At 41.9% G+C, this 13347-nt stretch overlaps 2 protein-coding genes across 2 annotated transcripts; one reads left to right on the top strand and one right to left on the bottom strand.

Annotated features, from left to right (window-relative positions):
* Positions 1-6: 6 nt before the first annotated feature.
* Positions 7-7792, top strand: plpbp (pyridoxal phosphate binding protein). The gene is made up of 8 exons (XM_034591982.1): positions 7-96; positions 1142-1249; positions 1382-1417; positions 1509-1584; positions 1687-1827; positions 1910-2052; positions 3956-4054; positions 4771-7792. The coding sequence occupies exons 1-8, from the start codon at positions 7-9 to the stop codon at positions 4960-4962; spliced, it is 885 nt and encodes a 294-aa protein (XP_034447873.1). The 3' UTR covers positions 4963-7792.
* On the bottom strand, positions 5937-13171 carry tmed4 (transmembrane p24 trafficking protein 4). The gene is made up of 5 exons (XM_034592002.1): positions 12946-13171; positions 11194-11294; positions 10983-11108; positions 8255-8401; positions 5937-8139 (listed from the first exon to the last, which is right to left on the bottom strand). Exons 1-5 carry the CDS (start codon positions 13079-13081, stop codon positions 7990-7992), a joined length of 660 nt encoding a protein of 219 aa, XP_034447893.1. The 5' UTR covers positions 13082-13171; the 3' UTR covers positions 5937-7989.
* Between the last annotated feature and the right edge of the window lie 176 nt (positions 13172-13347).

The following is a 13347-nucleotide window of genomic DNA, read 5'->3' as shown; positions in this document are numbered from 1 at the left end:
GACGCTATGTGGAAAGTAGCAATGTCGGACGAGGTTGGGAAGGCGGTACAGTCGGTGGTGGAGCGGGTGAACCAGGCGGCGGCACGGCGGCTCAAGGTAACTGCAGCCCGGCGGGCTCCGCTCGGGGGCACCGCTGCCGTCGCTGCCACACTCGGGGTCCGGAGGAGAGTGTGGCTGCGGCGGCACGACTCGTTATGTAAGGCAGCACCTCAACCTTCGGACGGGAGACAGCCGGGCTCGTGGCTGCACTGACACCGTGCACGGCTGGTAGAGGCATCTTCACACGCGTGGGAGCAGGTGGCACCTTGACAGCTACTGGTGTGCACGTGTTCACGATGTGCGTGTGACACAGGCTGATGTAGACCAGCCTCTCCCCCTCACACCACTCTGTGTGAAAGACAGTGGAGATATCAGGTGGTTCCTCCTTAAAAACAACATGGCATCAGAGATGATATGTAGGTCAGAGCATGGAGGAATGAGTTGGTTAGTGAGCCAGTAGATGACCGACTGATGTGTCGCTGCATCTGAGCACAGCAGCAGCCACACACAATCCGCCTTCGTCATTTGTTTTGAAGGATCCTGTGGAGGCTGACTCACACTTCAGACCCCACACACTGATACAGCAGCAAAGTGCTGTAGTGATGCAGTGAGCCACAGATCCAGTGATAGTCATACAGCCATATGGCGATCCAGGCATGCAGCTATCCAGTGAAACTGAAGTGAAGTGACAGAGTAATACAGTTATACAGTGACATGGTAATGCATGTAGTGTAGTAGTACAGGGGTTAGGGTCTGGGGTGATCCAGTAGTGTTGTGATACAGCGATATACCGGCGCAGTAACACAGCGATGTAGTGGTGCTGCGATATAAGAAATAGTGATCCAGTAATACAGTGATCCAGTGACGCAGTAATACAGTGATCCAGTGACGCAATGATCCAGTGACGCAATGATCCAGTGACGCAGTGATCCAGTGACGCAGTGATCCAGTAATACAGTGATCCAGTAATACAGTGATCCAGTAATCCAGTGATCCAGTGACGCAATGATCCAGTAATACAGTGATCCAGTGACGCAGTGATATAGTGACGCAGTGATATAGTGAGGCAAATGAAAAATGTGTGTGTTCTGTCCTTCCCCAGACGCTGCCAGCTGTGCCTCCCCGTCTTGTAGCCGTCAGCAAGACCAAACCCCCAGAGATGGTCGTGAAGGCGTACAGACAAGGGCAGCGTAACTTTGGAGAAAACTACGTGAGTGTGAAATGCTGCTGGTCTGCTTCACTCCAAACTTTCCAAATGTCACAGCATGAACGTAAAAGCTCCTGAGAGGAGCCGAGCTGAGGAATAATGTAAAGACTGACCTCCTCCATTATCTCCTGCCAGGTTAATGAACTTGTGGATAAAGCTTCAGACCCACTGGTGGGTTTTCTACATTCTACAAGGTCAAAATAATTTCTTCTGACCCAAGTGTGTTGCATATTTTTACAGCGTTTCTTGTTGCCTCATTCAGATTCTAGAATCCTGTCCAGAAATCAAGTGGCACTTCATCGGCCATCTACAGAAGAATAATGTCAACAAACTTTTGGGTAAGTGTGTGTCAGCTCTCCCGCCCTCTCTCTAAAGCTGGATGTTTTTAAAGAAAGAAAACAACAACAACTTAGCACTGAGTCTCGTCTTTCTTTTCCCAGCTGTGCCAAACCTGTTTCTCGTGGAGACGGTTGACTCCGCGAAACTGGCTGATAAGGTCAACAGCTCATGGCACAGGATCAGGGGAGCCAGCACCCAGAGGTTAAAGGTCATGTTGCAGATCAACACCAGTGGAGAACAGAGTTAGTATTGATTTGATCACAGGCATGTACTGTACGCACAGAGTCAGTTGATCTAACACAGTATGTGTGACGTGGGTTACAGGTAAACATGGCCTCCCACCAGAGGAGACAGTGAATACAGTGAAGCACATCGTGTCCCAGTGCTCCGCCCTGCACCTCTCAGGACTCATGACCATCGGGCGCTATGGCTACAAGCTCACCCTGGGCCCCAACCCGGACTTTCAAGTACAAAAATAATTTCTCCCAAACCTCATTTTTATTTCAATCATGAGCAAAAGCTTGCATGTACTAATCCTGCATTAATTCATCTGTTCTTTAGACCTAATCAGCTCAGGGCAGGTTGTTCTTAATAACAACAATGAAACACTGACTGAAACTAATGACGAGCAAATGAAGCCCCATGCGGCTTCGGTTGCAGCAAGCACCGTGACATCTGAGGTCTAAATTTGGCTGCGGAGATCACATGTTGTTGTTTACAGCTGGCATCGACTCCTATCACCAAAAGTTCTCTTGACATCTTCATCTGTGTCTTCTCCATGTACGGCACACCTTTTCAATCCTGAGATATTTGTTTTCTTATTGTATTTTTTATTTTTAGGATCTGTCACGTGATCTCACTTCAGCTCATTTGGACAGTCTACAGAGTTCTTAAGATGGGGCTGACAGGAAAAGCTCAGGAGAAAGTGTGAAGCCTCTCACTCTCACATTCAGCCCCTCCGGAGAATGTCAGGAGATTATCTGGAGTTCAGTGCATGTCTGAAAGCAACTTTAGTGATACATTTGTTGACCAAACAGCCTATGACAGCTTATGATACCCAAGATATGTTAAGTAAGATTATTGGTATTGATAGTTTAGGCCCGCCGTCACTGAGTTCTGATTTCATTGAAATTTACTGTATGTCTTATCACACCATGGGTCAACTGAGAAAAGCACCTTTGCATGAGGGTTTTTTCCCCTTTATTCGAGAGGCGTGGTCTTTCAGTTTGAGAGCAGGACATTGATTCTGTGTTAAAAAATGTTGATGCTTTTACTCAGAACTGTGCGCTTGCAGTCATATATATATATATATATGTGTATACCCTGCTTGTGCTTAGATATCCTGTGCTTTATCCTCAGCTGTTCTCTTTGTGCCCACGCTGCTTCTGTATGCAGCTACTCAAACCGGGCTCACGCACTTGCGCCCTCCACATCTTTATTATTACTCTGGCTACCGTCGGTATGTTTGAAGAAAAACAACGACACTGTCATGGAGCAGGAGTCCAGCAGATCCCTGGTCAGCGTGTAGCGGCAAAATCAAGGATCTATGAGATTATGTAAACACTGTCGCTCGTAACTATAAAAACAAGATAGACACCGACCTGTTTCTTTCCACTCTGTACCAAAACGAGTGCGGGTCAATTTTGTTCATAATCACAACACCTGACATTCTATTGGTTGGGGAATATATCGACAGACTTGGTGCACAAAAAATGCGAGATCAGAAGAAAAAAATCCACGAGCAGACATTTCAAGCACGCACAGAAGCAGCGTGAGCACCAGAAGAGCAGAGGCTGGATTGCAGGAAATCTAAGCACAAGCAGGGTTTAGCTGCGTGTGAGTGCAGGTATTTTGAGTACAGGTGACATTTGAAGCTTCGGACGTCGTCAGTCATCGTGTTTTCCATTTGACATGAGCTCTGACAATCTTCTGAGCATCAGTAACATCCACTCATCTCTAACTAAAATAAATGACATTATAAATGTGCTTTTCTGAAAATTGCAACTCCTCCCAGCCCGCTAACACATTACTCCAATCTGAAAAGTTAAACTGAAACCAAACAGCAAGAAAAGACAAATTATTTAAAAAACAAATATGCATATTTCAACTGAAGAGCAATCTCTCTAATTGTAATCATACAGATGTGAGCTCATATGTCAGCTGAGAGACTGAAAACTACATACGAAGTCATTTACAATCAATGTCACCTTCCAGATCGACTATAAAATGTCCTGCTTAGTTTGCGTCATGGTCCCACTTCAACATCTCTAAAGGATCTGTATAAAGATTGGCTGTTTAAAAATAATCACATGTTCTGAAATCTTGTTTTCAAATCAGTATTATAATCTCCGCAATATTCCCGTCTTGTAGATGCTGCTGAGTCGAAGGCAGGAGGTGTGTGACAGTCTGAAGCTGCCTCTGGAGGAGATGGAACTCAGCATGGGCATGTCCACAGACTTTGAGCATGCGGTGAGCATCACTTCTCATTAGCACTTAAAAATACATTCTGAACACAAATCATACAGCAAATGTCAAAGGGATTTTTTAAATATTTAAGAGTTAACGTTTTTATATGTTGAAATTTAAAGATTGCCCACCCCTACCGGCTGGTTGGTAATGGCTGGGTGAAAAGACGATTATATTGTATATCAGCAATTGGCTTAGTCTTTGGCTGTTTTTGGCCGACTTCTTTTTATTTTGCTAGAACTGTATGTAAGTCTGCCTCCTCAAGAATTCATTCAACTCTATGAATAATTACCTAGGAATTGGCACTTATTTCACACACACACACACACACACACACTGTCATCGGATAAATCTGCAAACTCAGACTGCGTAAAAACATCACTTGGTCTTCACGATCACAAATGAGTTACGAATTTAATTAAGTATTTGCAAATAGAGCAGGGAAGTGAGATTCAATCACTGGTCACAGGACACACATTCAGGATGCATTTTAAAGTCCCTACAAGGAGTTTTTTTCTGCATATGAAATCTTCATATGACAGTCAGGCTGGAAAAGCCTGTTTACATTTCCGCTGGCAAAGAAAAGCCCCTGTCGGCTTTTCCATATATACTGTATACTTTACAATGTGTGTTTGGGGCACTGTATGGAGGTGTAAGGAGGTTTATAGTTGTCATTGCAACATGTGTCTATAAACATGCTTTCCTCTCATTTGTTGAAGATCGAGGTGGGCTCCACCAACGTGCGAGTGGGCAGCATCATATTTGGCAACAGGGAGTATCCCAACAGTGCAGCAAACACTCCAAATCCCAGTCCAGCACCTAGTCCAGCTCCCAGCCCGGAGAAAACAACCAAGGCGGTGACCGAAGATGCGGCCAAGAAGATGCAGCACCTCACCGTGTCCGAACACTGAGCAGATTCCCCCTCCCGAAACACCTTTTAAGAAAGTTTCTAAAGAAAATCCTCTTCACTTGCAGAAGGATCAGAGCAGTGAAGCAGACAGTTTCCACAGAGCCATGTGGAGTTAGATTGCAAAATTCTTGCATCATTTTAAAGTGTATTTCTTAATCTTCCTCACTTTTCTGTGCCCTTCTTGCTGTTTTAAGCACTAAAAAGTGGCATTCGCTACAGAACTAGTTTAACAGTTTTTTAAAAGTAGTGTGTTACTAACCTATAGTGCTCTGACTTCCCCCGTGTGGAAATCTCTCCTACAAGCCACAAATGTACAACCACTGAAAACACGGTGACAGATGGTAAACGATCTACTCTCATGAGTTGTGAGATAGTGTGGAGATTTGTCTGTTGTTCTGGTGTGATATTTTCTACCTTTCCACCCAACATGTGACAGTGCTGAAACGTGCTCGACTGTGTACATTGTCCCAGAGATCAGGAACAATGTACCGTTTTTGTTGTACAGATGAAACAGACTTGATTTAATAAATCATGTATCCCTTTATAATGACACAATGTGTGTTTGATATTGTTTCGTACTGTGTGCCAAACAGGTCCTATCTTTGTTCTAGACTGGAACAGTATCAAGAGGGAAGCTAGAGAAGTGTTTTGTGTGTGTGTGTGTGTGCGTGTGCGCGCGCGTGCGTGTGCTCTGCTCCATTGTTGGGGATGAGAGGTGGCCTATGCAAAGAGGTGATCATGTTTCAGCGTATTTTTCAGTAGATTTTTTTACACTGCAGCTGTGATGGCATCGCAGTGTTTTCTTCAAAGATGTCAAAAGGTTAGTGTATTTTTCTGGTTCGTGATTTAGAGCGAAGTCCATCAGCTTGCGGGTAGATGGCGGTTGCTGTCGGAACAAGGTGTTGCCTTGTTGAGTTTGGAATCTGGCTCTGAGGGAAGCCAAGCAATAAATTGTACTGTTGGAAAAAAAAAAACTGCCATTTATTGTGTATTTCTTCAAGTTGAGGCAAAGTGGCACAAATAAGATCACAGACAGTTTGTTTATTAAGAACGTGCACGTGACATCTGGAAAAGCTGGAATAGTTAGTGATACTGTAACAACTTAGAAAAGAAAATTGAAAACGTTGCTCAAGGGATGTTTTAAATCGACATTTAAAATGTAGGATAAAAATTACTGTTCCTTCCAATTGACAAATGCTTCCTCATTAGGAATCTAACAATTAAAATGCTGTCCAGTGTTGAGAAATACAAATGTCTCAAAGCAATAAGACCCAGGCTATGACTGCTCAATAAATAAGTTGATGAAACAAAACTCGGTGACACAACCGAAACAAATGTAAAGACTTGCACATCATTTAGTCCATATGAAAGGCATTATAAAACAAACAGGACAATCAATAAGCTAAACCTGTTATTTACACCGTTCATTAGAATCCTGCTAATCACAGGTGAGTATCACAAACTGTAACTACAGACCGTGCTCTGGTAAAATGAGCAGGGAACTGGACTCTGTGGAAACTATGTACAGGCAGTAGAGGGATGGATGCTAACACTTCATTTAAACCCCTGTTTCATATTGATAAGTTAACACGCAATGGTTTACAATGCACTATAATCAAAGCCTCTTTTGTGAAGAAATTGTGACTGGTATACAGACTAATACTAAATGACTGACAAGTTGACATATAAAATCTGAGTTATTTACATTTGTTTACTGTGTTCATGTCATGTGGAATATTTATTTACAATTACTCCAAACCATATTTTCTGATGAAGGCCACAAGATGGGGCTGAGAGCTACAAGAAAAAAAATTGTAAGTGAACCTTGAATTAAATTTATTCATGTTCTTTGGTCATAATTACTTCTAAGGTTCAGAATTAATCTTCAGGTTCAACATGTCATTGTGAGTTTTGATTTATAAACTCATCTGTGAAGGATGGACACACGTTTAAACACTGTTATCATTAAAGATGAATAATCTGTCTATTCACCAGTTACATTGGCTTCATGGGAGATTTTAACTTATCACCAATACATTACTAAAAGCTGTAAATGTCAGTGTATTACATTATATTTTAGGCAATTATAAACCATTAATTAAGTGTTTATGTTCTACTTATAAATACTAAATACAGGCGTTCAAGCAAAGTGTCAGAGCATGTACATGTGAGGAATCAAGGCCGGTATAATATTTGCATTGCAGGTGTGACCACAGCTAAAAGCTAATGTTAGCAAAATATAAAACTATGCAACACTAACAACATACAAATAAAAACAGGAGTCAATAAATTAGGATGTTTTTAGACATGAACTCCAGAGGAAGTCCGGAGGACTGGGTCCGGACTTTCTCCAGAGTTTGCTGTTGCCTGTTGGAGACGTCAACACACCCTCTCGCTTGCGGTGAATCCCGTGGAGGATGTTCTGCCGTGTTCTCACATCGGCCCCTCCGCACTTTCTGTGGACCTTATTCAACAGGGATAAGACGGACGCAGTCCGCAGAATCTCTGGAGGCTCTCAATTGGACATTTGCGCTCACAGATACAGCCCTGTGGAGAAACTCCGGAGGATCTCCTGAGTTCGGTGCATGTCTGAAAGCTGCTTTACTTGGTTATTAACAGCTTTAACATTCTCATTGTTAGACATCTCCTGCTGTACTCACTCACTCCTGTTTGACCTTAAAAAAACGTCCTCTTCTTAAACAGGGACCAAAAAAACAGGACACGGACCAGTGATGTCAAGAAAATATGATAAGAAAGGCAGTAGGAATGGTGTTCTATTGTGTTGCTGCTAACAGAAGAACAACAACAGCTTAAAACGTTAGCAAGGAACAAAACATAAAAATAAAAAAAACAATGCCCCGCACTGATAACTGCCGGAGTAAATTTGCTTGTACCATTTATGACTGATAGTAAGACTACGCGTCTTCCTCTGGATGTTTCTGTGGCTCTGTGGGTGGATGTCTCTCAGTCAAGTCTGTCTTCTTGTGTTTTATGTTGTTTCCTGATGCTGCCCGTACTCACACACACGTTACACCAGTTTCTTGGCTTCAAAGAAGCTTTTGAGGTGCTTCATCTGCCAAATCCCAGTGATGAGGAGGATGAGTGTTTGAGCGATGGACCACCACAGAACACGCTGATTGGTGCTCTCGCTCGTCATGCGGAAACGCTCCTCTCGATACTGGAAAAGATAACACAGGATGAAGTCACTGAAACTATATACCCACTTCCTAAACTTATTTGTAAAACTGTCATCTCAACATGACCTGGCCAAACGTGTATTTCTTTGAACTGACCCTCTGGTAGTTTTGTTCTTTCTGGATCTGTTCGACCTGGTCCAGAAGTTGTCTGACTCGCAGCTGCAGCTCGGTGAGTTTGTCCTTAGCTGCGATTTCAGGGTAGTTGTTGGTATGTTCTCCGACCTGAATATCCAGATGCACTCTCTGCAACATATGGCAAAACAGACAGTGTGTACACTCTTGAATTCTGTGAACTTCGAAAGGAATGACAAATGGCTGATTGGAATGTTTCTGTCAATGTTTTGTCATGAGGAGATGAAATTTCCCCTGGAACCAAAAAAACATGGAAGGGCCGATCAATTGGTGCTGGCTCAGTTAGCTAATCCCATAATATTTCCCTCATTGATACCGAACGGCTGATTGCTTTTCAAAAAATATGATAGGGAACTTCATATAGATTAGAAATTGTAATGTACAGAAAATGTATTTGTGACCCCCGTCATTTGCTGAACAGCCTCAAACTTTTTTAGTTTACAGGTGTGGGGTATTGACGGATAATTTAGCACCACGCCCTGTAAACAGAACTCTTAGTGGTGTCTTTCTGTTGATTATTGTCGGGAAGTTCTGAGTTGAGAGCCCACTCTCAGTTTTATTAGATAGATATTACAGGAAAAAATACAATAATCGGCTTCACAAAATAGGCTCCCCATCAATACCAGATACACAAAATCATGTTTTGTGAAAGAAAATCCAAAACGTTTTTGAGTTCTGCTCCTAAAACAAAATATTTACTGACGATCTTAACCTTCATATTCTAATCAGGTCATCCTAGTACAAGTGAATGTTTGTTTTCACATATATGAACAGAGGTCTCAGACCTGAGAACTCCCACAGAATAACTAATACATGTATAAATGCTTATAATAGTCAAAAAGGTAGTATTATATGTATTATATGTCTGGTATAACAGGAAGATTGAATAAACTTCAACAAGTTATATCAGCCAACATCAGGGGAAAAGGATTAAATAAAAATATCTGAGTAGGTGGGACAAACTCAATGTACTAGTACCAAGTTTTGGACCTGGAGAAGTCAGGGACTGTTGAGTTAGAGTATTTATTAAGATAATTCACTTCTTAAAAACCCATAGGATTCTAATAGGATCCAGTTTTTAATAACTCCAATGCAGAAATCTAACTTAACTGGGACCTAGTACTGCGGACAAGTGGAATTGTCGATCTGCACTGGTGGACCATGTCGTATTGAAGTGGGACACTTACTGTCAAGTATACTGGGTTTTAGTGTCGATGATCTGTGTACCTGTCGGTATCCTCACGTGTCTCTTGAATTCAATGTTATTAAAAAAAACACATCAATGTGCTGAAACTTAATGTGCAATAACTATAAGATTAAGAAATAGACAGTAATTAATGTTAAAAAAGATACTTCACATTTTTTAGGAACTAAACATCTCCATGAAGTGGTTTTGATTCACTATGAGTAAAAGTGATATAACAGTCTCCATACAGTTACTTTCAGACTATCTGTTCCTTGTGTATGTTAATAAGATCATAAACCACCGTTAATTTGTTTCTGTTTCTTTAATTTCATGGAGATATCATTTAAAGGCCTTCCATTCATGTTCATCTCTGAGTTCTTCCCAGGTGACACCTCCCTCACTCTCCTGTTAGCTGTGCTGCATGTGGTAGGACTGTTCAGTCCTGATTGCGAGACAAAGTAATTCCCAGCATTAACCTCTCTACCTTCATGCAGCCAGGGCCCGAAGCTGAACAGCCAGAGTAACTGGAAACACCAGTGTGGGTGTGTCGGACCGTTCGAGAGAGAACAAAAATGCCTCTCACTAGAAGTCTGCAGCTCTTAATATTGTGCCGACCCTGCTCTGCCAGTGTCAACATGTGATCAAACTGACAAGTACAACTGCCATGATAGCCTCATCCAGCTGTTGGTTGGTTTGGAGGTTTTGTAAGCAGGATTACACAAAAACAACTGAACACATTACCACAAATCTTGGTGGGAGTTAGGGAAGACCCCGTTAAATATTGGTGCTGATCCAGATTAGGCAGCAGATCCAGAATCCCCCCCCGACCCCCAGTTTACTTAACATTGCGAGATAGGCTGTTTCCAAAGGAATAATGCATGGATCTTGATATAAAAAGCAGGCACATTAATTTTTGTGTGAAATGTGGTGCATCTTGATTGAATTTAAGAGGACTGTTGGCCTAACCCTTGGAGGAGGTATGTGATCTACTAAGCCATTCTAGTTCTTCTCTGTCCTAATTCTGCACATATCTCTTACTCCAGAGCTGCAGGATCCAGATTTGACCCTGTTGCTCAATTAATTTTTTTAGAATGAAGCAAATAATTTAGTATCTGTAATCATTTCTCTCCTTTCAGCCCAACTGGTCAAGGCAGATGCAGAGGGATTTTAACACTACTTCAGCCTGAGGTGCACATTAGCCTTAAAACTAACCTGACCAGGGATGGATACGTTTCCATGGTAACTCCACTTATCAGACTAATCTAACCCTGATTTGACATGGTTTCCTAAAGATAAGCCTGATTTACTGAGTTAGCCCAACTTAACAGAATATGACACAGCCCTTAATTAGTACAGATAAAGACGCTGCACTTATTTCTCAAAGTCCCACTTTGAACACGTAACATATGAAAGTATGGTCAATAGTAATCAACATTTGTGTGAAACATTTTGAAGGAAAATAACTGATCAGGTAAAATGAAATGAAAAAAATGATTTGGACCATACCAGTTTTCCACCTGCAAACAGAGCCATCTTGGTGGAGTTGGAGTGCAGACAGATCTGATGTTCTCCAGGAGTGTGGGAAGTAAAGGTAAACCGTCCGTCTGACCCATACTGACGAGACAGGATTATCTGGGAGAGTTGTAAGAGAAGAATCTTAAGATTGCATTCATATGTATGTTGGTGTGTTGGACATTACTACTTCCTCTGTCCTGACCTTTGTATCTGGATCCTTGATCTCGACATGCATCCCAAGGCCAGGGGTGGCTGGGAGGAAGGAATTGGTCTGTTTGTCCCACAGCTGAGTGCTGTATTTTCCTGTCAAACAGTAAAGAGAAACAGGTTTTCGGTTTTTCAGAAAATCATCAATAGAAGTTGCTAATTTATTCATATTTCTAATGCAAATATTATGAGTTGGTTAAGTGAGATGGAAGGCCCAAATTTTTCGTCTTCTTCTATTCGGTTTATTGGCAGGTGGCCACCAACATCAAGGTGCATTACCACAATCTGCTTCTTATTCCTGACTCAGGATTTTCCTTCTTCTACATCCTCCTACTTTTCTTGGTCCATTCTCTAGTCAGCTGCCATTATAGTACATGATGATGTGATTAAAGCAGCGTCAATCAAAGCTCGAACAAAGGAAATGTGAAAGTGTGTATTATGTGTCTATCCACATCAAATCTTTCATCTCTCCCAAACATATTTCAAGGTTTATATTTACTTTTCTGCATCTCCACTCGGGCCTTTTATGCACAACTTGAAAATGCATACGTTTCTTGTTATTTCAGAAATTAATAAGGAATAAATATTCATTATTTAGCATAAAAAACTAATTGAAGTGTAAATTTTACTTACATTATGTGTTTTCATCAAAAAAGTCATCTACCAATACATGAGTTTTCATCAACTGTAAAATATCAATATTGGTACCAGCTTTCAAATGATCATACTGGACCTTGGAATCATAATTTTATGATATACATTAAATAAATAAAGATTCTATACACTAACTGAAAAACCTCATTCCATTTATATACATATTTTGATCAACAGGCTACACCATAACATATTTGAAAACAGTCATGCAAAACTGGTATTCTGGCATAAACATAGGTTTATGATCTAAATTTATAAACTTAAATCTTGTGTCTATCTGTATTGTGGATGACAGACAGAGTAGTGTGGGCAGTGCAGACTCATATGAGTGATGATAAATGTTTCTATGAGAAACTCTCACTCATCACTATTATTGACATTAATATGATGTCATCAGAGTCAGGTGAAAAATGCTGCTTATTTAAACCTCGTTTTACGCTCATGGCATCTACCATCTCCAACAGGTCAACAGCTTTGATAGTGGGAAGACAAGTTGGCCAGAAAAAGAATGTGTTCCATCTTGAACACAAACATTCCTACACTCTCATATCAGCACAACCACTCAATTTTAAATTAAAGTCAACTTTATTTGTACAGCGCCACATATCATAGAGAAACCGAGCATTTCTCACAACGAGCGAGTACTTTGGCGACTGTGCAGAGAAAAGACTCTGGAAGAAACCGGTCGACTCAACGTGGGCGAACATCTGCCCCGACCGGTTGGGGGAGAGGAGAGGAGAGAGGAGAGAGGAGACCAGGAAACGTTTGGGAACTGTCATGTTTGAGCTCTATCAGACTGGTTACTATCATGAAATCAACAACAGTGATATGTTTAGTGATTTTGTGCCTAGCCTCTATTATCACAGTTGTTATTCCGAATATGAAGCCATACAGTCAGGTGTAACGCTGTCCCTCAATGGGAACATCACTATGAAGTGTTAGCAGGTAGACCGGCAGCTACAGACGCCATTAGGAAGCTATCCTTGTGGCTTGTAAATGTGTGTGTTCGCTGCTGCCACATTCAGAGCCGCATCTTTCAGCAGCTGTTCGCGAGCAGGGCTAGTTAGTTAGCATCGTCCAGTTAGCATCTTACCAATCACCATGGTCTCGTCTGGAATCTCCTCAATGAAGCATTTCTTCTCCGTCTCTCCTATGTGGAAGTAGAGCGAGTAGCTTGGGTGAACCCATGCGGACAGTAATGGCAGTAGTAGAAGTGCAGAGAGCATCATGTCGCCTCCTTCTCGCAGAGACGTGTTTGTATGCTTTCGCTTTGAGTACAACAGCACAGGAAGCGCCGCTGCTGCAGACGGCTGACGTCATCTCCTACTGCGGAACAAGGAAGGGGATTTCCTGAGGGACTGGGGTTTGTTTACCCTCAGTTAAGCCTGTCAGGCAGCACCCACTCCCAACATGGATGTCTGTGGAGTGTTTTCTTTTGAAAAAGGAAATTAGGGACTCTACACCTATTGACTTAACATAATTACTTAAAGACATG

This window comes from Hippoglossus hippoglossus, chromosome 7 (assembly GCF_009819705.1).
Source record: "Hippoglossus hippoglossus isolate fHipHip1 chromosome 7, fHipHip1.pri, whole genome shotgun sequence".
NCBI lineage: Eukaryota > Metazoa > Chordata > Actinopteri > Pleuronectiformes > Pleuronectidae > Hippoglossus > Hippoglossus hippoglossus.
Note: the sequence above shows the minus strand (reverse complement) of the source record. Positions and strands in the feature narration are given on the sequence as shown.